The sequence below is a fragment of the Neurospora tetrasperma genome (assembly GCF_000213175.1).
Source record: "Neurospora tetrasperma FGSC 2508 unplaced genomic scaffold NEUTE1scaffold_81, whole genome shotgun sequence".
In the NCBI taxonomy this organism is placed as follows: domain Eukaryota; kingdom Fungi; phylum Ascomycota; class Sordariomycetes; order Sordariales; family Sordariaceae; genus Neurospora; species Neurospora tetrasperma.
In genome coordinates this window covers 5,378,455-5,401,829 of record NW_009799179.1, presented here as the reverse complement: position 1 = coordinate 5,401,829, position 23,375 = coordinate 5,378,455, and the positions used below count along the sequence as shown (strand labels likewise).

Sequence of the window (23,375 nt, the reverse complement as noted above, 5' to 3'; positions counted from 1 at the left end):
AGTAGACACACCGGGTTACCGTCGTCAAGTCAAGATGGGACCCGCCCGACCCCGTGGGGAGAGTTGGTGGGGAAAGTCGGGGATATCCACTGCCCCGAGTCACCAACGGAGAGCAGGTGGAGGATAGGCGCGTGCGGTGTGGAGAGCCCAGAGAGTGCCTGGGAGATCTGGAGGCGCAGGGGCAAACGAGCACGCAGACGGCGGGATTGGGAAAAGGGGTCAAGAAAAGGTGGTGATTGGAGTTGAGGACGTGAGGCCGGAGTGTCTGGCTCTCTGGTTTGTGCTGTGGTCAAAAAAGAGCTGGCAGAGCTAGACCTGATGCTGCAGATCGGTGCATAGGGTGTGCTCTTGGCCTCTTGGTCTCTGTGCCACGGTGTTATACGCTAGCTTAAACGAGTAGCCGAAATCCTACCCAAAACCTAGACAGGACGGTTCATCTGGGTCGGTCTTGGCCAGCAAGGTAGCGGTGCTGATGGACACATGCAACTAAGGAGGAGATGCCCGTAGCCAGCATGTCACACAACACGTCCGTAAGACTGGGAGTGCAAAGCCGATATAGTAGTATCTTTGACGTTTAAGGTCTTTACGTAAGATCTACTCCCAGGACGGCTTCTAGAAAGCTTAGTTCAAGAGCTCATCACTTTGGGAGGGACTCTTTGACCTCGATTGGAGGCGCTGTGTTTACTGTTCAATCTTTGTTTCAGCCAGCAGCCCAGAGCAAGCGTTTTGTCTCGTACCGTCGCTCTTTTTGAGGTGCGCGAAGCTGCCAGAGAATCAGTTTTGAGGTTGTGGTGACTGGTTGACTAGGTACTTAGGTATCCAGATGAAAAGACAACGAGGAAGCACGGGCAGCTGTGTCAGTCCTTCTTATTCCCTCCTTCTTTGACAGCCATGGTTGAGAGGATTGAGTGACGCTTTGGCTCAAGAATATTGGAGGGCGGGCGATGAGAAAATAAATCCAAGTGAAGGGAAAGTTCAAGGTCCTGACTGGATTCAGAGGACAATGTGATGGATAACTCCATCATGGGGCTGGTGTCTGAGCCCCAGGTGGCTGAGCCTCAGATTTATGCAGAGTGGAAACTGCCCCTAAGCTTCAGTCAGGTCTCATGCTGCAGGGCAGGCTTGGCATCCAAGGAACCCCGCTGTAGCGCACTGACCCACAGGCAACCGCCGGCCAGCGCCCTCGAAAGGAGTGCAGTGACGCAGCCTGCTTCCACTTCCACTTCCACTGGGATATGGAGACAACCACTGAACTTCGACATTTCATCTCACAAAGGAACAATCCAACGCTCGCCTACTCTGGCACGTGCTTTGACTTATACGTACCCGACCTGATCTCGTCCCGTCTTCAACACCTAACCACCGCACTACACACGATTGCCAGTGCTCCAGCGCCGGAACCCCCGTACCAAGCTCGAAATAAGTACACTTGTGGCACTGTCCCGTTTCAGACACTGCAGACGTCCAATCGACCGGTAATTTCGGTTCGACCCGCAACTACAACTAAGGCAACAAGCTGAGCGTCAAAGTCTCTCACTTCCTGACACTTTTCAATCGACTTCCACTTCAACCCTCGTATCGCCAACACAAAAAGAATACGCAATGCCACCTCCACCACCTCCTCCCCCTCCGCCGCCTCCGGGTATGGGGGGACCTCCGCCGCCGCCGCCACCTCCCCCTGGAGCACTTCCAGGCCGACCACCTGCCGGTCTTCCTAATAGGGTGCGCCAAAAGAACACCTTCGGTCTCACGAGCCCGCATCATGAGAGATGTACTGACTAGTTCACAGGGTGCTCTGCTCACAGATATCACCAAGGGCAAGGCGCTCAAGAAAGCAGTGACCAACGATCGATCAGCACCCATCATCGCCCCAACATCAGGCAGCGGACCAGGTCCGTCTCCATTAGGGGGGGGCTCCCCCTGTTCCTGGCCTTCCCAAGGCTCCCGGAGGTCTTGCGCCTCCAGTACCCGGAAATCGAGCCCGTAGCGATAGCGATGTAGCCGACCGGAATCAAGGTGGATCAACAGGCATGGAGGCTGCACCGCAGCTTGGAGGCCTTTTCGCCGGAGGCATGCCAAAGCTACGGAAGACGGGTGGTGGTGTAGACACGGGCGCCAACCGGGATGCATCATATCTTTCCGACCCGGAAACAACATCCAAATCAGCACCGAAACCACCAACGGTCTCGGCCCCCCGCCCGCCTCCCGGCGCAGCCCCGACAATTCCTGGACGGCCATCAGCTCCTACTTTCCACCCATCCATGCCCAACCTCAAAAAGACTGCGAATGGGGCATCATCGAAGCCGCCTCCGCCGCCAGTGGGCAAGAAACCGCCTCCTCCTCCAGGCTCCCGCAAGCCTTCCGCGGCTATCCACTCTTCGGCACCTCCTTCAGCGCCACCTCCACCACCCTCATTTGCTCCTCCTCCGCCTTCATCTGCCGCCCCGTCTCTTCCTCCAGCACCTCCCCCGCCGCCTCCAACAGCCGCCCCGCGACCACCACCGGCTCCATCACGTTCGCAGCCCCCTCCACCGCCGCCGCCGTCCTCGTCGACCAGCAATCTTTCCCAGAATATTGCCGTCCAAGCCGCCATCCGTGCTGCGAGCAGCGCCTCTTCGCCAGCAGCACCCCCTCCTCCACCTCCGCCCAGCGCTCCTCCTCGCTCAACAGCATCAAGCCCTTCCCATTCGGCTCCCGCACCTCCTCCTCCGCCGCCGCCATCCTCGGCCCCAGCTCCTCCTCCACTCTCCCATTCGCCCTCGACGAGATCGGCACGATCAGGCTCCGGCATCAAGTCCATGCTCGATCCTAGCAACTTCATCCTTACACCGAATGGTACAGGCGGAAACAAGTCTCCAAGTCCAGTGCATTCGGGTGGTGGCAGTGCGAGATACATCGTCCAGGATCCCAGGTGGAAGTTTGCGAGCGAGGATACCTTTCCGAAACCCAGGGAGTTCATTGGCGGGCCAAGGAAGTATCGCGCTGGCAGGGGAAGCAGTGTGCCGTTGGATTTGAGCGCCTTGTAATGGGATACTTAGAGGAGATTGGGTGGGGTATGGATGATTGTTGAGGGACTAGGCGAGTAGTAGGAGTGACAATGCGTAGGACGGGAGTTGGGAAAAAGGAGGGACGTCAAAGGTGACATTATCGCAAGGCGGTCAAGTTTGTTTTTATTGCGCAGATGCTACTTGGCAGTTTTTCGTGGTGGCATCGTCTTGCGCAGACACTAGCTTGCATCCTTCTTATACCTTCTTGCATATAGTATAATATATCATACCTGCTAGCCTTGCTGGCGGCAGATACATTTGAACAACCGAATCGCGACCTATTTGACAAGTGATTTGCCTTGTGCCTTGTTGATGTCTGCGCTTTTCTCCTTTTTTCCTTTTCCCCCCCCCCCCTTTTTTTTTCCTCTTTTACTTTCCCTTTGAAGAAAAAACAAATAGACGAAAAGTCACTCCTCGTTCTCTCTCTCTATTGAGATGCCACTGATACGAAGCTCTAGTTCCGAGAGGAAAGTTGGACAATCTAAACAACCGAGTTCAGTTCCCATGATGAACATGGCGGACTCATACTAGGAACCAACCGAGCTGGACGGACACAAGGCAGATATTTCACTAAAGCACTACACATGACTTCTGACAGTGACTTTTTATCACTGCCATCGCACCATATCAAGATTGGGGCCTTGTGTACCTAGGTACCTAGGTAGGTGTACACATACATACATATACATAACGTGGTCCGTAGCACTGTTACTAATAGCGGGTAGGTGTTCTTGTGTGGGTAGGTAGATACCTATGTAGCTAGGTATGCATGTGATAGCGCAGGATAAAAAGCATTTGCAAAATAGCTAAGTAAGTAAGTAAGTACATGATAACAAGCGGCTCTTAAGTAAGCCAAGCGGCTCTCAAGTAAGCCAAACGAAACTGAATCGGACTGAACGGAACTGCAAGAGTAGAAAACATGGAATCCGGGTGGAGCAAGAGGAGAAGAGGAAAAAAAAAAAAAGAAAAAAAGAAAAAAAAAGTTTAACAGGTCAAAGAAGAAATGTTGCCGATAGGAACCAGAAGACAGTGAAAGCAGAAAGATGGTCAATCAGGGGGAGAGAGAGGGGACCTTCATCACGGAAAAACAACAATGGAAAAAAAACCAAAAAAAAACAGGGTATAGCAAGATGATATTTATTCCTCCCAACGTAAGTATTTCCTCCTCCTTCGAAGAAAGTAAAATGGGAGTGTCCTCATGGTGTGTGTGGTGTCTGTCGTCAGGCGTAGTGCGTTCGTGCGTGTGTATCTATGGAGGCCGTTCGCTCTTCGTTAGTTCTCTTGTCTTGTCTTGAGATTGGGATAATATTGGAAAGGGTTCAATATTGATATGGGTTAATGAGAAAAGAGCAAGAGAGTGGCTCACTAAAGATCATGCTCGCTGTCAACTGTCACGATCCTGACATTCCCATAGAAATTGTAGAGTCCACACCACCGGCGCCCCCGTGGCTGGGGAGAGGGATGGGAGTGTCACTGTCCTTGTTAATGAGAATATGGTTTTCGGTCCAGGCTTGCTCTATGGCCTGGGACTGACGATGGTAGTCTTTTCATACCTTCGGATCATCGTAGAAGGGGTCGTCTTCCTGCGGATCATCGTCTCCATCTCTAGGGGGAGGGGGCGCGGTAGGAGGGGTGTTTTCAAGAGTGTTCTCATGGTTTGAGGTTGATTCATGATGGGTTGACTGGCTCATGGTGATTTTGTCTTTTTTGTTTCTTGACTTCTCGATAGCAAGTGATTCTCAGATGTATCAGAGATGATTCTGAAGGTCGATGTCGGTGTGACTAGTCATTGATTCACCTCCTCATGCAAGCGTACTGATATTTATACTTCTAGAGATCCTCCATTTTGAGCCTCAAGTACGTACACATCCTCACCAAGCGGGGTTCCCGAGCTTAATCATGAGAGCAGTTCATCCCTAATTGCCATACCAACTGCTTGTAGGTGTACCGATGCATCACTTGTTGTCCGGTTATCGGCAGTCATACTATGCTCCGGACGGCATCTCTAGACCATCCTAAGGATCGCGGTGGTTCGAACGATGCTCTGACAGCGTCTCTCGCAGAGCCTCAATCTCCATACACTACTCGGGGAGTTTGCGTTCCCCCGTTCCCCGGCCACGCTTCTTTTTCTCCTCATCTCTGCATGTACGTAACGTCTCAGTGGGTATGTGGAGGGTGTCCAGAATCTTGGTTCTGCCCGCACCATACAACGGTATGTGCTAGTTGCAGGGGAAGCAGGAGAAGCATTCCTACCCAAGCTTGGATCGTCGCTCCGCACTAGAGAGCGAATGAAAACAGACCCGACAGTCTTTCGATTCTCGAATATTATGTTGTGCAAGTTGTCCTGCATACAGTTGCCTATCTCTGAGAGGGTCGCTGAAATCACAGAGCCGCAAACATCAGGGGCATGAAATGGATTAGTAGATCGTAGACGTGGCACCAGAAGAGAGGACGATATGAAACAGTTGAGTGGTGAGTTCGGATTCGTGGAAGGGCGAGTGCCATCTGCGTAAAAGAGGTTATGTGTGTGGATTCGGAAATGCATACCTCGAGATATGGCAGCCCTGATATGGTCTGAGCGTCAACCAGAGCCCTTGTGAACCTGTTAACTTGTTGAATTCCGAAAAAGGGAACCATGGACCCAAAAGTCCAACGCGTAGTCCAATGTCATCTAACACTGATTTGTCTCGCCTTATTTGCGGAACCACACGAGTCCCGCTTTTAACCGTGTAGTGTTCGAAGCACTTTGTGCATGAAGGATGTCTCTTTTGACGACCATCTGGTGGACAATGTGAGCCTTGCGAAATGGTCCCACTCAAGTCATCAACAGTGCTTCACCAACCAAAGGAGAGCGGTTGAGAAGGGCAGTCGAAGGCGCCCTTAGTGCCGGCCTCTGGGCTGTTGGCAAATCCTCCACATCGTCAATCTTGGCGATAACTGCCGAACGGGGAGTGGTCGTTCAAAGCTGCCGGTTATGAGGCCCTCTCGTACCACTTCCAATGCGATCAGAGTGCTGACATACTTGAGGCTGGTCGTGACCCAGTCTTATACAATCTCCGTTCTCGTCGCCGCTATTCGGGTTATTGCAGACTTGAGAAGCGAGGACAGGGCATTCCCCATTCAGAGCAGGAGATCGGAAACGATTGCCACGTCAGAGCCGGCTTGAAGGAGATACCGTTGGCAGGTTCAATGACGCGCCTTGAGTGGCAGTTAGTGACATAGCTGCATAGAGCGTGGGGTAAGCTTAGCTCATTTGAATAACCGTATATAGGAGGTAGGTGTTGTTATATGGTTGGAGTATCCTCTTCTGTACGGCGTCGAAGGGGGTGACCAGACATGGCTGTGGAGGTGGATGAGACGTCGTGCTCCAGCGGTCAATGAACGGAATGGGTGTGTAATGGGTGAATTATGCTCGAACGGTCATGTGGCAACCAGGTAGGAACCGCACAACGGGACGGAAGACGGGAGAACGGCTCGAGAACGGGTACTTGGGTCAATGAACCAGTGTTTCGCATTCGCTTGAAATGGTTACACCGGCACTGGAGCGGAACGATGATTGCTTCCGTGCATCCAGTAAGGAACTCTACTCGGAAGCAGCGCCGTGAGTTGGACAGAAAGGCTGAGCTTGACAAGAGAAAAAGGACCATGAAATACTCTGTAGGGAACTAGTAGATACCCAAGCAACTGCTCAAGCTAGGAAAGATGGAACCGAGCTTGAAGGGTCAAATAAAAGCGTGCGAGATGGAAGTGACCGACCGTAGTTGTCAGGATACTGTACCGACACGCAGGCGAAGTTGAAGATTCTGGTTGTGTCGCAGTCAGCACTCCCGGCCATATCATCGTAAGAATCAACAGAACATGTCCAATCCAATACCACTCGCTTTGACTAGGAAAGGCCGTTGCAGAACTGTGACTTGTAACAAGCCGAAAATACGTCGGCCAGGGTCTGTAAGGAACGAATGGTTTGACTCTCAACATGTCTCGGATTTCGTTCCACAGGTGCAATAAACACACATGGATTCGTGCAAGAATATCCTGAAGGTGTGTATATATTAGACCGTGAGGTATTCGGCTTACCTTTCGACCGCTCGCCGACCAAACAGTCTTTTACAGTGTATGGGACGAACATCAAAGTTGCCCAGCGAGACTTTCATCATATCGGACGCACGGCGAGATTGCCCGGCGGCAGGATAAGGGGAGCATGGAAAAGTACTCGCTCAGACAGGTTTTGGCATTCCTACACTATAGTACTGCATTCCTGCTCAAACATTCGAAGAGCCGACTTACGCCATAGGTACATCATATCGCTACATCACAGAACCGTGATTGTCGAAGTGGGTAGACAACAGTGGTGAGGCTCGAGATCTCTTTGAAGAGACGAACTACCTACTTTAGTTGCAAGCGCCCCGAACGCCGAGAAAGATAAGATGGCGAGCATGAACTGAACACATGAGGAAAAGGTCTTGAGGTTTGTCGGCCGGATGTAGTGACGTTTGGTAACTCTAGTGACTTGGTGGAAGCTTTTGGGTCTTATCGATTCTTATCCATGACAAGTGGAAGTTCGTCCATTGAAGCCAGGCTCGACCAGATAAGCACGTCATTTGGGGTTGACGATGGGCAGGCGACCATCCCCAGATCAGCATGCAAAGCCAATCAGAAGTAGGGACGGCCCTCGACTTGCACGCTTGAAGGTCCAGTTGCAACTGACAGGTCTCCGGAGGATGGATCACGCTCTCCGCCGCTAAAACATCCATGGCTCAGCGCCCACCAGACCACAGCCCAGGCTGCCCAGGTGCCCTTCCCTCCCCCCTCTCTCTCTCTCAAGTGTTTGCCCGCTCAGACCACCTACCTCACCTTGGCACGGCATGCTTCCACTTCCCCCATTTACACCAAGACCACGCCTCCCAAACACACCTTTCCCTGTTCGCACGCATCGATCCCCCAAAGGCGGCTTCGCGTGCTCAAAGAAAACCCCAACAAAGCCTCCGTTCCCAACAGCCGATACCATCCCACGGGCAATCGATTCTTTCCCTGGGTATCTGGCTCCAAGATTCATTCTTTTTGGTGTGCCTCTTTGCTTGACTTCCATTAGATGCAGTTCCACAGATACCTAATACGTAACTATTCACGAGGTCCCTTCGGCCGTCCGCTTTGATAGTACCACCACCCTCCGTACTTGCTCCGTGACTGGGCTTCTCTTCTTTCCAGATTGCCAACATCATTCCTCGTCCCCTGTTAACGAAACCGCGTTCATTCCTGTGCTTTCCCGCGTCCAGACGCGGGAGTTGTTGGTTCCCCTAGGACGTCTTCCGGGGACTGGTTTAAGCAAGTTCACCTTGTCGGTGAGCATTGCGCGAGTGGACTTTGCCGTGCTGACGTTCACGGTACCAAACCCGTCTACGTGTCCTGCCTCCGGAGTCTTACCATGGCATCCCCCGATCCTCAACGACGGCCGGTGGATGGCCGTCGTAACGATGGTGAGTTGGCCCTCAATATCTCCTGTAACCTACGACAACACGCGCTCACATCACTAGATTCCTGGGTTGAGATCGCATCGCAACCATCGTCATCCTCGTTGTCGTCGATAGGAGATGAGATTGTAACTACGGGCCTCCGGGTCGGCAACAACTCATACCCTCGAAGACGGAGACGATCCCAACAGCAAGCACCAATGCCTGCTTCTTTCATCGTCAGCCAACCGAATCCCCCTGCCGGGACGAGCAGCCAGGATGAATACGATGAAACTGAGAGCGAGGAGGACAGAGTCATGACTAGCTCGACGGAAGGCGTTCATCCAGCAGCCAGCTTGCCCCGTCAACAGACTGCTTTCCGAAGCGGCCTACCAGTAGACTCGGAGGACGACTCGGATGATGATGAGAATGCGACTGCTCTCGGCCGGCCAACCAACACGGCCCGGGGTGCCTTTAGGCCGCAGCCGAACGCCTTCTCTCATCCACCATCCTACATGATGCAACGCCACCAATCCGCAAGTCCATCCCACCCATATCATCCCGCGCAATCCCGGCCATCCATGCCAACCCGTTCGCAAACCCGGTCGCATCGTGCATCGCACAACTTTCTGTCCCCAGCTCTGCAAGCCGACAACGACGCCGCGCTTCGTGCTTCCCTCACCACCCTCTTGTCATGTGCCGCTGCCGCCCGTGGCCTTCCCAAGGGGGAAGAGGCAAGCCCAGGTCCTGCTGGTACCGGCGTAATGCCCAGTTCCCAGCCAATGGAGTTCCGCCTTGTGCCAGAGTCTGAACTCATGGCCGAAGGTCCTTCCGGAATAGGACTGCCGCTCAACCAGGCCAAGACACGACAACCAGCAAGGACCGCCTCCAACTCCAGTGCACCAAGCGCTCCGCGATCCGCCAGCTCTGGCCGGGAACAGCAACAGCAGCAACATCAACAAGGTCTTGCCACAACCGAACGGACCAAGCGGGGAGCAAACCCTGCCTCGAAACTAGCGCGTACCGCGAAGAAGAGGAGGGCAAACTCACCCTCGCCAGCGGGGGTTGTGTCAGATAACGATGTCGCCTCCCCCTTCTTCCTAAGCCCGACCATGTTGACATGGGTGGTAAGCGCCGGCGTGGTAGTTCTCGTGTCAGTCGTCGGGTTCGGCGCCGGCTACGTCATCGGACGGGAAGTCGGCCGACAAGAAAGCAGTAGCGCTCTAAGCCTGGCCTCTGCAGGATCAGCGGCCTCGAACGCTTCTTCGAGCTGCGGCCAGGAGTTTGTGCGGTCTACGACGAGCGGAACGCTGAAGAGGTTTAGGTGGGGCTCGGTTGGGAGGAGTGTCGTTGCTTGAACGACGCAACGCATTACGACTTTGACGAGCGGCATGTCTGTCTATCGATCGGCCTCAAAGATGAAAGAAAGAAAAAAGGAGGGAGAACAGAACTCCTGGTCAGCCAGCCAGCCAACATGCTCTTGTACAACACGAGCTCCATGAATATCATCCACTAAAGCACTAACGATGACGGCAACTGGCTGCTACCAACTACGGCTACGGCTACGGCGGGAATTAACTCTCGTCATTTATCATACCGATAGTACCACTGGGCCAAATAGGTCTTTCACGGAAAGAATCCAAGTCGATGGACGACGTAGAAGGAAATATTCCCCAACAAATGCTGCAAAGATAGGAGAGAACGATGGTATGCAGAACATTTACCTCCAATATGTGGCGACATAGGGACAGCCATACGCATACACGCATCATCAACCTTCTTAATCTGCTATTTTCTTGTTATTCTCTTCCCATCTTGGTTGTTTCTTTCTTCGGGACTCGGATTTGGTCTTGTTCTTTTGGTTACCCGATTTGGTCGCAGGTCTAGGTGCTTTTTTTCCCCCTCGGTGTTGCGTGACTTTGGCTTTAGTTTGGGCTTGTTTATGTATCGACTATTGAGATGACTTGTAGACGAACCGAGTTCATTGAATTCAACTTTTTCGGGATTTGCTTCGTGACACTTTGGGAGCTATCGCGGTCAACTGTGAGCATGTTGAAACACGTAACGAATGATCAAGGCATTTGTGAACGAGCAGTATTTGGAAAATCCTATCGTCATACACAAGTCTACGTCTCAATATACTACATCACCAACATAACGCCAAGTCACATCATTGGAACATCGCAGTTACTGAACAATACTTCTTTCTTGCTACTTCTAGTCCGTTGGGACTTGGGTATATGAAACAGGGGAAGAGTATCAGATTACTTACCGGGTAATGTTCGTTAGAAGGATCACCCGTACTCTGTACCGTTGCGCCATCGATAATGTATCGTGAAGGGCAAATGCTGATATGAAAAAAAAAGAGAAAAAGAAAAGACCCGTAACCCATTTTAAGTGCCCCCAGGTGACCCCGTGATTGTACCGGAAAATCCCAAACCAACTTTTAGATGCCCTCTTTAAGAAACCCCACAGGAAGAAGCAATGACAATGATATCCGGAAAAGAACAGGAAACGATGAACCACCCCCGAAGCACAGACTGGATAAGGCTGTGTGAACACATGTTTGTGGCATGTGCAAGTACAGGTCCTCGTCTTCTCCGTTCTTCCGTTTTGTCAGCTAAAGCCCACAAGAGCCCACGAGCCCACAGAGTACTTGGAACCCATCAATCTTCTGGTATGCATCGAATCCAAAGTGCAGACGACCGCGAAAGGGTCATGGAACCAGCCAACAAGCCCACCGGCAGAGGTCCTCACTTTCCTGTTGAGAGAAAGAAGTGACGTGCCATGTACGAACGAGCTGTCAAAGAGCTACCAGCTCACCACCATCTTCAAGCCCTCAGGTATCGCTTGCTTTCCCTGCCACGCAGCAGAGAAGCAGTTATCTCTCAAAAAGCCCACGATCTCCCACGAAGGAGATACTGTAAGATTTCAAAAGCCGACAACCCACTAAGCCCTCCAGTGCGAATCTGTGTTGCAATGCCCTCAGGTTATGGTATCACATTCCCCAATGTGTGCGGGAATCCCACTTGACCACATTAGAAGGTGGTCTTCTTGCCCTGGAAGCCACCACGGCTGCCACCGAAACCACCACGTCCGCCACCGCGGCCACCGCCACGGCCACCGAAGTCACCACGGCCACCACGGCCACCACCACGGCCACCGAAACCACCACGGCCACCGCCACGGCCACCACCGCGGCCGCCACCGAAGCCACCGCCGCCACCGTTGTTGTCACGGGGCTTGGCGTAGTCGAGACGGACGGGACGGCCATTGAGGTCGGAGCCGTTCAGCTGCTCGAAAGCGTTCTTGGCATCCTCAACGGAGTTGAAGGTAACATAGGCGAAGCCCTTGGGGCGGCCGGACTCCCTAGAAGACTGTTAAAACTCTGCTCGACAAAGATACACACAAAGGTATGAGGGGATACTCACTGGTCGGTAGGGATACGGAGGCTGGCAACGGAGGCGACAGAGTTGAAGAAGTCGGAGACGACAGACTCGTCAGCGGAGAAGGGCATGTTACCGACGAAGAGGGTGTCGGACTCGGGAGAGATGGTGTCGCCGTGCTTGGCAGCGCGGTTGGCGGCCTTGTCCTGGGGCTTGTTGCCGGCATCCTTGGCAGCGAAGTCGAGACGCATCTCACGGCCCTCAAGAAGAGCACCGCTCTTGGCATCATAAGCCTTCTGCGCCTGCTCGTTGGTGGCAAAGTCGACGTAGCCGAAACCGCGCGAGCGGCCAGACTCACGGTCAGTGACGACGCGAGCGCTCTTAGCACCCTCGCAGTCCTCGAACTCAGCCAAGAGGATGGCATCATCGATGCCCCAGCCGAGGTTACCAACCCAGAGGGTGCTCTTGTCATCGGCAACCTCCTCAGTCTTGGCCTTCTTGGGAGCCTCCTCCTCGGAGGAGGACTCCTCAGCCTTGCGCTTCTTGGAAGGCTCCTCGGACTCAGACTTCTCCTCGGACTCGGAAGAGTCAGAGTCAGAGTCGGAATCGGAGTTGTCGGAGTCGCTCTCCTCATCATCGGACTATAAGCAGACGTGGGTCAGCAAATGTGTGCTAAGAAGAGGAAGTTATGTTGTACTTACGCTCTCCTTCTTCTCCTCCTTGACGGCGGGCTTCTCCTCCTCGGAAGTCTCCTCCTCAGACTCGGAGTCGTCAGAATCAGAATCGGAGTCAGAGTCGGAAGACTCGGCCTTCTTGGTCTCCTTGGCGGCAGGAGCGTCGGTCATCTCCTCATCGGAAGACTCGTCGCTGGACTCCTCGCTGGACTCCTCCTCAGAAGACTCAGACTCGGACTCCTCCTCCTCGGAAGAGGACTCCTCCTTCTTGGACTTCTTGGAGGGCTTCTCAGCCTTGGTGGCCTTGACGGGCTTAGCAGCCTTGACGGGCTCGGCCTTGGTGACCTTGGTGGCCTTGACGGAATCCTTCTTGCCCATGATAGCGGTTGTTGTGTAGTGATGTGATGAAGTGATGAAATCCGCTAAAGGGTATTGAAGAAAAAAGAAGGATGAAGATGATGAATGGGATAAAGGATGCGTCTGAAGAAAAGAAATTTCGCCGGGAAGACTGCTGTTTAAATGGGGAGCAGAGGGTGGCGGGTACCGTAAAATCTCTGGCTGATCAACCTACGGCAGAAAAAAAATCGTTATCACACTTTGATATGGGACTTTCTAGTGGGGCAGGGGACCTGGGGCAGTGGAGGATCCGGGTGGAGGTTATGTACACACGCGAAGGCGGTGGCCCGCGCACGAGCCGCGGTGGGGATGTTCGTTCCACCTGAAAGTTCCTTCCCATGCCTGCCACGGCCCACGACCCCCAGTCAATTGCAACTTTACTGCATGGTGCAAGAGACGAACAGCATTTGGGCTAGCGCGCCCCTGCCTGCCTGGTTTCCCAGGTGTACCGTAAAGCTCGAGCCACCATACGACCGGGGCACCACTTGGAGCTTAGAGATGCGCCGTGTTGGTTGCAACGGCATCATCGACGAGACGAAAGTGCGGGACGATAGTAAGCTGCGTCTCTCTCCCTCTCTACAGCTTTGTTTGACGACAACTTGTGCTTTCGGTCTTCTCTCGCGAGTCGCCCACATCTAGCAGCAATGCCTACTCCCGAATCGGCGGCCTTCCTGGCCAAGAAGCCCACCGTCCCGCCCACCTTCGACGGCGTCGACTACAATGATACGAAGCGCCTGAAGCAGGCCCAGGATGCCATTATCCGCGAGCAATGGGTCCGAGTTATGATGGGTCGCCTGGTGAGGGAGGAGTTGTCCAAGTGCTATTATAGGGAGGGCGTGAACCATCTGGAGAAGTGCGGGCATCTGAGAGGTGGGTACAAGAGTGCTTCGCATCTCCCCGTGGTTCTTTGGCGGCAGAACCATTCAGCAATTGCATGCAAATCAGCCATGCGATGGTGCTTTTCCCCTTCTTTTGCTGACTTTCTTCTGACGCAGAACGCTACCTCCAACTACTCTCCGAAAACCGTGTCCAGGGTTATCTTTTCGAGCAGCAGAACCATTTCGCGAACCAGCCAAAGCAATGAGTTCTCCACCAGCATTCTGTGAGCAGACCGGAGGGTACAAGCTAGAGCGAGCTGATTTGGGGCTGAAATGATCTGGGCAGCGAGAGTTTTGGCAGGGCAGTGCGCTCGAGAACCGGAGAGCGAGTCAGTCATGGTCGAACCGGGAAGGGGCTCCATAACATCGCGGGCCACCCTTTCAGACGTCCGGCTTCAGCAACCCCCAGAGGAGTGCTCGGGCCCTTTAATGAGACTTACGAGCAGGCATGTAAATATCAACAGAACTCAGCAACAACAGACACATGGGGGACTAGAGGAATAACAGGACTCAATTCGGCCTCCCATTTTTTTTTTGCACATATGTTGTCTGTACAGTTCGCAGATTTGGACTATAGAATACATAAAGTGCTTTGTCACGGCCCTAGTAACAGCTGCAGCGGGTAGTCCTGTCCAATATCAAAACTGCTCCAGTGGTGCTTTTCATCCGCCGTAGAAATTTTTAGCTCCCGTCCCACCCCTCCAATTCGTCGCGCGCATCCCGTGTCCGTCTCCCCAGGCCGAAAGCCACTTCCGGCCGGCGTTCCTTTTTACGATCGCACCCGTCAAGGTGATTAGCGAGTTGTCTATCCAACTGATCCAACCGTTGGTGTTATTACCCACTCGCCGACTGCCGACTGCCGACGAACACACACACATACACCCTCCGACCATCCCCCGGGATAATCGTCATGATCTGCCGAACGTGTTTGCGCCGGGCTTCCGGCTTCGCCAGACCTGCCGCCGCCGCGGCCACCAGGCCCATGGTTGCCGCAAGTTCGCGCGCCGCCTTCAGTACCACTTTCAGCGTGTGCACTCCTCCCGCAGCGACCCCCGCCGCCGCCGCACCAGCAACTTCCACAGCCGAGGCCGGCCTCGCACCAGTACCAGGAGCCGCGACGACAGGAGAACAAGCCAAGGCGGCCATCTCGTCTTGCCCGGCGGGCACCAAGCTTAACGGTCTCAACTACTTCAAGAACAAGGCGGATCCCGTGGCGCTGCCAGACGAGGAGTACCCAGAGTGGCTCTGGAGGTGCTTGGAGGTGCAGAAGAAGACGGACGATGCTGCTGATGCGGACGCCGGTGATGAGTTCTGTATGTTGCCAACCTACCTACTTACCTACCTACCTCCCTACCTTCCTTTTCCCTCCCCTCCCCCCCGAAAGAAGCAATCCAAACTAACACACTCTCCTTCTTCTTTCAAAAAGCCAAATCCAAGAAACAGCGTCGCCTAGCCATGAAGCGCGCGCGCGCCCAAGAGGCCAAGATTCTGGCTTCCGGCGACCTCGAGGCCCTGGCACCCAAGATCCCGCTACAGAAGCAGTCGGTCAACCTTCCCGGAGCTGTGAACGGCGGCGTGCAGGACGCGGTGCTGGCGGACGAGAAGCGGGAGGAGCTGCGCAAGGCGATGCGCAAGGAGCGCAAGGCCAAGATTAAGGAGAGTAACTACCTCAAGGCTATGTAAGCATGAGGGGTGGTGGTGGTGGTGGTTCGAGAGGCAGAGGCCTGAGGGAGGAGGAGGAGGACGAAACAGGGGAGGAGATGGGTGGCGGGAAGGAAGAAGAAGAAGAGGAAGGAGAGCACGTGGAGGGAGAGAAGGAGGGACGACTAGAGCAGCAGCAGCAGCAGCAGCAGCAGCAGTCGAGTTGATGTGGTGGGTTCGTGTGTGTACTACTAACATCCAACCGTCCAAGAACGAATTCCTGGTATGGCTACGGGCACGAAAGCGGACAACATGGACATGGGGAAATTGTCTTGAATGTAAGAAAACTATATACGGCTTTGGGAGGGTGGAGGGCCTGAGAGCCCTGGAGTGGACAGCCAGAGAGCCATCTGCTGTGGTTAGATCCAAAAATGATTCTGTACAAATACAATGTGATAAGTAACCATAAACTTGAAAGTTTGGACAACAGGTCAGAATATTGCTCGTGTGCTTGCTTCCCAAGCATTGGTAAATATATTGCCTAACAGATGCTATTTCTTTGTGCCGCTCGTTGGGCATTCTAAACTTGGTGCTATTTACTGACTTCTGAGTGTCTGGCTAGCATGATATAATATGGCCCATACGATAATCCTTTCTGAGAAACAGATTCCAGGTCCATAACAGCACAGCTTGATTACCCCCTTCAGTCTTCCTCGGACACCTCACCAATCGAAGATTGCTTAAGTTTAATCTCCGACTTGATGTTCTTGATGCTGCCTTCCAGACGTTTCTTCATGATAATGCTTATTGCCTTGGACAACTGCTCCTCGTACGAGGCCAGCTGCTTCCTCAGTGTGGCAATCTCAGCCTTGACTCCCGCCACCTCATCATGGCGCTCTTCATCGCCGTCATCGTCCATGTCACCCTCATCATCCTCGTCATCTTCATCTGATTCGTCCTCCTCGCTGACAGCTTCGGCCGCACTCTCCTCGGTTTGTGCAGCGGTAGGCGTACCCGTGTTGGCAGTGGGGGGTGTGGGGAGATCCATGCCGCCGCCTATCGCCGTGGGCGTGGCAGCGCCAAAGTCCATGGCGTCCATTGCTTCGGCAGGTGTGTCTGCCGCGTTTTCGAATTCTGCCTCGAGATCGTCGAACAGGTTGTCGTCGTCTTGGTTCTGCACATTTGCGTCCCCGAAATAGTCCTCTAGTCGGTCTTCTTCACCTCCCATGCCTCCATCCTCGTCACCGTATTCGTGATCGGACTCGGGCGCAGCGGTATTTCCGTGCCCGCCCTCTGCCACAAGCTCGTACCTGGAGTTGAGGGCTTCCCTGTCTGCTGCCAGCAACCGCTCGACCTCGGCTTCCTTGTTCTGGATTTCCAGTTTGCTGAGGCGTTTTCTAAACCTCCGGTTTCGTGCATCATGCATCGGCGGGGTGATACCATGGGGCCATCTGTGGCCATGCTCGACAGCCTTGGGTAAAGGAACCGACTTGGCCTCCGCCTCGTCTTTGACCTTAGCAAAAACAAGGATCATTTGGCAAATGTCGGCTGACTTGACCATGGATTTCTTGTCCCACGTCTTCATGCCCTCGGTGATTGTGGGTAGATCGACCAGAATGGCGGCGTACGGTTGCCCTTGGATAACAAACATTACTCGCCGTCCTTCTTCATCCAGAAACTTCATTGTAACATCGGCGCCACCCAGATGTTTAGGAACGCCCACTTTCCTTTCAGCCACGGCTTTCCGCAGATAGTCGCAGTGCTCACCAGGCATCATGCGCAAGATCAGCTGCTCTTCAATTACTGGGTCGACTTCCCTATCATCGGCCTCCGAATCGTAACCCTCCCCCAGCGGCCGCGTTGGTATTTTACCCTGCGATTTTAGGCGAACCTTGGGAGCTAGAAGCGGAGTTTGAACCGGGGTTGTGCCCGAAGGTGGCTTAAGCGTGATCTTCTTGGGCCTTGACTCTCCCCCAATGCCATTCGCTGTCGGACCGTCCTCCGCTTCGCTCTCTTCTCTTTGTCTCTTTCTCGCCGCCGCGTTCAAGAAGACTTTACTTGCCGTCTTGGGCTTGGACATGAAGATGTTGGGAGCAGCCGAGCTTCCTGTTGATATCCGTGGTTGTGTCGGCTGAGATGAAGTGTTGGAATGCGACGGCGGTCTCGGCCCGGCTGGTGTTGGTGGTTGTGAGGATGTGCCCTTGACGTTGAGCTTGATCTTGCGAGGGCCCTGCGAGCCCCCCGGTGTCTGAGGAGGTGGCGAGGCGGCAGAGAGGTTATGGCCAGGCCCAGGTGTAACTGCCGGTGATCCCGTCCTGCCTGCTTGAGATGAGCCATTGGATTGAGTGTTGATTTTGAGCGTCAATGTCCGCTTGACTGGCCCTGGTGGGTCCATGTTTGCTGTTTGTCGTTGCGCAAGGCGCTCTGGTAATCCGTTTTAGAGTGGTTTGCTGCGGCGTCTTGAGGTCGTGTGACGATGAGGACGTTGAGGAATAAAGCGAATGATGCCGAGAGCACTCGGAGCAAATGCTCAATCGCTGAGTACTGGCGTAGTATGGATAGTCGGCGTCGAATTGGGCGGGAGGCACCGGCACGAGGTTACCTCTAGGTAGGAATTAAGAATGGGCGGGCGGCCGGTCGTGACTGAACAATGATTTGACCGTCAAGATTTCGATGAGGGCGAGGTGATGACGGACAGGCGCGATGCCTCTTTGTTGCTACCGGGGGATGTGGATCGAACAAGGTATGAGGTACTATGTTCTTCGTTTTCTTTGGCGGGCCTAGGCGCGAGCGGGAGGTTTCTTGGTGGGCGGGGAGGAAGGCGGGAGGTGAGGCGCGCTCAGTGCAGCTATCAAAGCCGCTGTTGCGACAAGCGCGTTCTGAAAGTGGAAATGATGCAACGAGCGTCAGCGAAATGTTAAAGTGGGTGGGCCCCCTTTAGCTAAAGTCCGTCGTTGCACGGTCCAAATCGGAGCTTGGCTTCCAGGACTCCACTACGGTTTCTCAGCGGCAGGTGGGGTACAATAGAAACGTGCCGCTGTCCAACTGTTCCAGAACGTCCTGTGTACTTCGACTTGACATGTGCTTTTCTGATGAAAATCACCCATTCTAGTGTATCAATGCGACTGGCCCAAGTGAGAAGAAGGTTTGGTATCGTCAAGAAGCTTGTATGCCTCCAAGATACTATTATACCTCTTACACTACTTTGAATAGAGCACGATACCATGACAATATGGAGCTACTTGTAATGCCTCCTCAGTTTCACCCGCCAAGAGCCCGGAAACTCTCTATGCCTTTTGTCTTTCATCCAATCCTCTTTTATTTCCTCTCCCTATTGTCAACCATAATCAACAAACAAACATTTCCTGACATGTATTGACACTCTTCGTCGGCTTGTAACTTCTTCGAGGTTACGCAGTGACCTTCACCTCCGGCGAGCGTTAAAGGGACCCAGTTCCAAGAACACCCGGACTGCAGTGACGATACCCGCCCCACTAGAGCTGCCTGCCGCAAGCCGGGCCGCAAACTCCCTCGAAAGCCTAACCCACCTCGTCGCCTGCGATTGAATTGGAGGAAAGCCAATTTCCATCTGTTGCCAGCAACGCGCTGCCATCGCCACGGTTCAGCCCAAGTCATTTTTCTTGGTATAGCTGATCAGTCTCCGACTCCGACTACTTGTCCTGCATCGACAAGCAAAAAGACACGAAACCTCAAAGACAGTGTCTCGACAACGAAGAATAAGTGCACGAGGCCAGGCGCGTGTGGCAGTTCTATATCTGCAGCGCGCCCATTCACCTACCCTCTTGATTGCCATCATATCCAATCAGCCCCGGCACCTTTGTAGACGACAACCTTTCCCAACGACATTTCTCGAGCAACGCGACGCCATCCTCGACATCAAACCTACCTAGCTGAAATCGAGCGACTCTCGCCAAGATGACACCCCCACCATACCTCTACCACGCCCTCCTCCGGCCTTCGATTCTCCAGATCCTCCGCGCAGCCGGCTACCACGGCGCCCGCACCTCGGTGCTCGACTCAGTAACGGACATGGCCGCCCGCTACCTGGACGCACTCTGTCGCCTCACAGCCACCTTCGCCGCGCACAACAACGAAGAGCCCGAGACGGGCGAGCTGGTACCAACAATAGTCGACGTGCGCATGGCCCTGCAGCAAATCGGCGCTCTGTTACCCGAGAAATCGGAACTGGAACAGCTGTATAACGGCGTGGAAGACACTCGGGGAGTGGACGCCTTTGTCGCGTGGGCGGCAGGTCCGGTCAACAAGGAGATCAAGAGGATAGCGCTTGACAGTGACGAGGCGACGGATTATCTCAATGGTGAGTTCATCTTCTTCTGCCTGTGTTCAGGTCCCGGCAGATAAGTTCACCTCAGACTCGATCCGATCAGCTAACACCAGTCTATCTATTATAGCTCTCAAGCTAAAACACAGCAAAAACGACGACGACTCTCGCTACACGGGCTCGCTCCTCGGCAAATGCATCGAACACGGCAACGTCGAGGTGGAAGGTGGCAAATACCACAGCATCGCCCTATGGGAGGAGAAGATGAAGGAAGCCGCGCGACGACCGACATCACAACCACAACCCCAAGAAGAAGACAAGCCGGAGGGCATCAACGGCGACAGGGAAGATTCGCGCCCGCCAAGCTCCGGGCTGAGCTCAATTGGCGACCAGAGCATAGCCGACCCCATGGATTTGGAATGAGCGAATACACTGAGGTCCTGGAGTTTGGCTGAGACTCGGGTCATCTGCCTGAGGTGGAAGGACCTGACGTTATGCCCGAGTTATTGATGCCGACATTATGAGGCTGCAGGCGAACGCCAATGGACTTTTTAACGTATGTTGCAGTAGGAACCAGCAGGGAGGGAGGGTCCTCACGCCGGGCCAGGGTGGGAAGAGAATAAGTGGAAAGACTGAAGGCAAAGTCGAGATGTTTCATTCCAGTTGGGTTTTGGCGGTTTACAAAAGCATAGCGATGGCGTTCTGGATACTCAGACGAAGCATTTGAAAGAAACTATTTGGTGGGGAGTGGCTTGCGTTGTGTTATATCCTATCAAGGGCAGTATCAGCTTGCAGCAAGGAAAAGCGTGGACTTTATACCCAGGTTGGATGATAGGGCAGCAGTTGGAAGACTGTACTGTGTTGTTGTATATGATAGGGAACGGACAAGATGATGAACAGAGTTGACAACCATTTTGGTCCCTTGACGAGTACCACCAAGTATACGACTCAATGTGAATTTCATGGTATCATTTAACAGACGGTTGTTTTGAGAGTTTGAAGCATTATGACGTTCTTGTCAGCGCAGTGTTCTGCTCTTGAAGATTAACACACATGGTGGGTATCACTGTTCGAACAAGCAAGTGCCTGATCCATTAAATATGTGGTAAGACCAAGACCAAAGACAGCCCTAATAGATATGACGGATGGAACCATCTGTTACTTTTATGCACAGATTCATGTTTGTATTCAAATAATTTACCAAGAATCCAATGGGATGGATGCCGACCCGTAATAATAACAAAAGGAAACCCAAGATCAACATGAGAAAACAAAATCAGTCAGCCCTATGCCTCTGGTCCGCCGACCGCCCCCTGTCTCTCGTGGCAGGCGAATCCGGGCTTCGCTTGACCACATCCCCATCCGCAGTGAACAGCGTCTCCGCTACAGCACCGTCAAGAAATCCCCTGCCCTCGTCCTCGACATCCTCGCCCTCTCCGTCTCTCTCACTGCTGCTGCCTCCGCTTCCACTCCTGCTTCCACTGCGGCTGGTAGAAGCAGAAGACGAAGACCCGCTGCCACTGTCACCGCCGACCATGTGAGCCCTGTGGACGTTGTTCTGCGCATCCTGACGCATCTTGGAGATCTTTAGGTAGTTGTACATGGCTATGGCGGCCAAAGTGACGAGCAAGCCCATGACGTTGATGACCGTCATGGTGTCGCCAAAGACAATGGCCGCGGCTGAGATGGTGACTGCCTCCTTGAAGATTCCGGCAATGGACAGGGTGACGACCGAGGTACGCTTCAGCAGAGCGAACTCGGATGCGGTCATCAGGAAGGCGATGGTTCCGGGGAAGACGATGAGCAAGGGCGCCATGAGCATGCCGTGTTCCTCGGCGATGATCTTCAGGCCGGCAAATAAAGCCGAAAATCCTTCGATGGGAATGGCGATGGACATCAGGCTGAGGAACATGACGGGGGCGAGGAAAAAGATGCTGGAGAATGGGTTGGACGTGGCCGGGTTGCGGAGAAGCAGGATCTGGGTCAGACCCCAGCGGAAGCCAGAGAAGAACGACGCTGAGATGACGAGGAGGAAGCCGCCTAGCTTGAACTCAACCTCGCCGGCGACCATCATCACGACGCCGAAGGTCATGGTTGCGATGATGGCTACTAGCCGCCATGTGGGTGATTCAAGTCGGAAGAGAAAGGCGAAGAGGAGGACAAAGGCTAGCGAGGAGGATTTACACATGGCTGAGAGAATGGTTAGCAACGGATACTGCTGTAACACGAGGTAGTGTTACAAGGTCGTCGGCAGAGCAACTTACTGTAGAAGGTGAGAGTAATGAATTGTAACGAAGCATTGCCCAGCCCGATATCGAGGCCGGTCGCCAATCCGCAGGGACCGATCCTGGTGAGGTAGAACCACTTGGTCATGACAGGCCGTTCCGGTTCATGCCTCGACTGGCCCAGATCCGACTTGTGCCCATTTGTTGGTCGTAGCGAGGGAAAGAAGAACAAGACAATGGATGCCAAGGAGAACTGCACGAGCATGTGTGTAGCGGTGGTAAATAACGGGAATCGGAAATTGAGCTTCTTTGGGTCAAACATCCATTTGTTATACTGGTGATGGTAGAAAGCAAAGTTAGCCATCTGTCGGTTCACAACAAGTAGAAAGGGTGTGTGTTTGCCTACCAAGGATATGCTTAATGAGAAGAAGTACCAGAGGAGAATCAGTGTCACGTTAATGACAGCATTCTTGAGCACCGCCCTGTCCGCCTCTAGCTTTTCTGCTTCCGAGATCCTGTCCCTCGCTATCCTCTGGTCAAGCCGGGTGTTGCGACTTCTCTTGCGGCTCTTCCTCCGTTTGTCCGCACCTGTCAAGCCGGCCTCTTCGTCGATATGGAGGTCCTCGTCCGATAAGTCGTCATCGCTAGGTCCGTCATAGCGTCCCGCAACTTCCTGTACCCTTGTATCGTCCCCAACCAACTTGGACTCGTCGAAATCGATTCCCTTTCCTGCTGATGATCGTGGCCTCGGCGATCGGTGTCTGCTGCTGCTGGATGCGCCAACGGGATTCATAAGACTGCTTCTCCGGCGTCGGTGGCCGCCCCCTACTCCACTGATGGGAGCCATTTCGATTTCGAAAGAGTCCGAGTTGAGATATGGTGTTGCGTCTGTGTGTTTAACAGCTTCGTCGTCCGCACATATCGCTAGATCAAAGTGTTGTTTACTTTTCAGGGTCGAGGTTGCAGATGGAGTGGTACTCAGGACCGCAGGGACGGAAACGGTGTCAACGGTAACGTGTGGGTCTTCGTCTCCGCTGATGTCGAGATTGTAGGACCCTGTACCTGTGCGTCGTGTGGGTGTCGCGTGTCCACTTGCGCCCGCGGTGCCGATGCCGCTTGTGAAGGCTGAGGATGTTCCTGGGAGGGCGTGTGGGGTGTTATCGCCGGTTGGTGATGGGGATGAGGCAGAGGTTGCGTCGAGGGAGAGCACGGAGAGCGTCGTCGGTGATGTTCCTTCTTGGGTGGGAGGAGACATGATATTTCAACGAGATGGACGGAGATGCATTATTAGGGGCAGGGGATTTCAATTGGCTCTAGGTACACGGTGCGACTAGACGTTTGAGAAGTTGGAGCGGTCCCTTGCTAGCCGTGCTAG

The 23,375-nt window shown here is 53.7% G+C and overlaps 11 protein-coding genes across 11 annotated transcripts; 7 read left to right on the top strand and 4 right to left on the bottom strand.

The window, feature by feature from the left end:
* Positions 1-35: 35 nt before the first annotated feature.
* Positions 36-236, top strand: NEUTE1DRAFT_96826 (uncharacterized protein; the record flags this gene model as incomplete). The annotated part of the gene is made up of 1 exon (XM_009858066.1): positions 36-236. A coding segment is annotated over one exon (201 nt), but the record flags the coding sequence as incomplete, so codon positions are not given.
* A 1,366-nt stretch (positions 237-1,602) lies between these two features.
* NEUTE1DRAFT_126188 (uncharacterized protein) lies at positions 1,603-3,315 on the top strand (the record flags this gene model as incomplete). Its single annotated transcript, XM_009858065.1, has 3 exons — positions 1,603-1,722; positions 1,790-1,892; positions 1,951-3,315. The coding sequence occupies 3 exons, from the start codon at positions 1,603-1,605 to the stop codon at positions 3,024-3,026; spliced, it is 1,299 nt and encodes a 432-aa protein (XP_009856367.1).
* A 1,123-nt stretch (positions 3,316-4,438) lies between these two features.
* NEUTE1DRAFT_142594 (uncharacterized protein) lies at positions 4,439-4,738 on the bottom strand (the record flags this gene model as incomplete). Its single annotated transcript, XM_009858064.1, has 2 exons — positions 4,439-4,570; positions 4,601-4,738. The coding sequence occupies 2 exons, from the start codon at positions 4,736-4,738 to the stop codon at positions 4,439-4,441; spliced, it is 270 nt and encodes an 89-aa protein (XP_009856366.1).
* Positions 4,739-8,039: 3,301 nt separating this feature from the next.
* Positions 8,040-9,984, top strand: NEUTE1DRAFT_150216 (uncharacterized protein; the record flags this gene model as incomplete). Its single annotated transcript, XM_009858063.1, has 2 exons — positions 8,040-8,524; positions 8,582-9,984. The coding sequence occupies 2 exons, from the start codon at positions 8,473-8,475 to the stop codon at positions 9,853-9,855; spliced, it is 1,326 nt and encodes a 441-aa protein (XP_009856365.1).
* On the top strand, positions 9,978-10,311 carry NEUTE1DRAFT_118903 (uncharacterized protein; the record flags this gene model as incomplete). Its single annotated transcript, XM_009858062.1, has 1 exon — positions 9,978-10,311. The coding sequence occupies one exon, from the start codon at positions 10,024-10,026 to the stop codon at positions 10,240-10,242; it is 219 nt and encodes a 72-aa protein (XP_009856364.1).
* Positions 10,312-10,685: 374 nt separating this feature from the next.
* NEUTE1DRAFT_91358 (uncharacterized protein) lies at positions 10,686-12,896 on the bottom strand (the record flags this gene model as incomplete). Its single annotated transcript, XM_009858061.1, has 3 exons — positions 10,686-11,866; positions 11,929-12,524; positions 12,585-12,896. 3 exons carry the CDS (start codon positions 12,726-12,728, stop codon positions 11,536-11,538), a joined length of 1,071 nt encoding a protein of 356 aa, XP_009856363.1.
* A 605-nt stretch (positions 12,897-13,501) lies between these two features.
* NEUTE1DRAFT_118902 (NADH/ubiquinone oxidoreductase) lies at positions 13,502-14,364 on the top strand (the record flags this gene model as incomplete). The annotated part of the gene is made up of 2 exons (XM_009858060.1): positions 13,502-13,823; positions 13,949-14,364. 2 exons carry the CDS (start codon positions 13,598-13,600, stop codon positions 14,035-14,037), a joined length of 315 nt encoding a protein of 104 aa, XP_009856362.1.
* A 449-nt stretch (positions 14,365-14,813) lies between these two features.
* NEUTE1DRAFT_51840 (uncharacterized protein) lies at positions 14,814-15,514 on the top strand (the record flags this gene model as incomplete). The annotated part of the gene is made up of 2 exons (XM_009857181.1): positions 14,814-15,144; positions 15,258-15,514. The coding sequence occupies 2 exons, from the start codon at positions 14,814-14,816 to the stop codon at positions 15,512-15,514; spliced, it is 588 nt and encodes a 195-aa protein (XP_009855483.1).
* A 661-nt stretch (positions 15,515-16,175) lies between these two features.
* On the bottom strand, positions 16,176-17,867 carry NEUTE1DRAFT_91347 (uncharacterized protein; the record flags this gene model as incomplete). The annotated part of the gene is made up of 2 exons (XM_009858059.1): positions 16,176-16,709; positions 16,773-17,867. The coding sequence occupies 2 exons, from the start codon at positions 17,865-17,867 to the stop codon at positions 16,176-16,178; spliced, it is 1,629 nt and encodes a 542-aa protein (XP_009856361.1).
* Positions 17,868-19,408: 1,541 nt separating this feature from the next.
* Positions 19,409-20,198, top strand: NEUTE1DRAFT_133316 (uncharacterized protein; the record flags this gene model as incomplete). The annotated part of the gene is made up of 2 exons (XM_009858058.1): positions 19,409-19,811; positions 19,906-20,198. The coding sequence occupies 2 exons, from the start codon at positions 19,409-19,411 to the stop codon at positions 20,196-20,198; spliced, it is 696 nt and encodes a 231-aa protein (XP_009856360.1).
* A 743-nt stretch (positions 20,199-20,941) lies between these two features.
* On the bottom strand, positions 20,942-23,255 carry NEUTE1DRAFT_126180 (uncharacterized protein; the record flags this gene model as incomplete). Its single annotated transcript, XM_009858057.1, has 3 exons — positions 20,942-21,965; positions 22,040-22,334; positions 22,407-23,255. The coding sequence occupies 3 exons, from the start codon at positions 23,253-23,255 to the stop codon at positions 21,052-21,054; spliced, it is 2,058 nt and encodes a 685-aa protein (XP_009856359.1).
* Between the last annotated feature and the right edge of the window lie 120 nt (positions 23,256-23,375).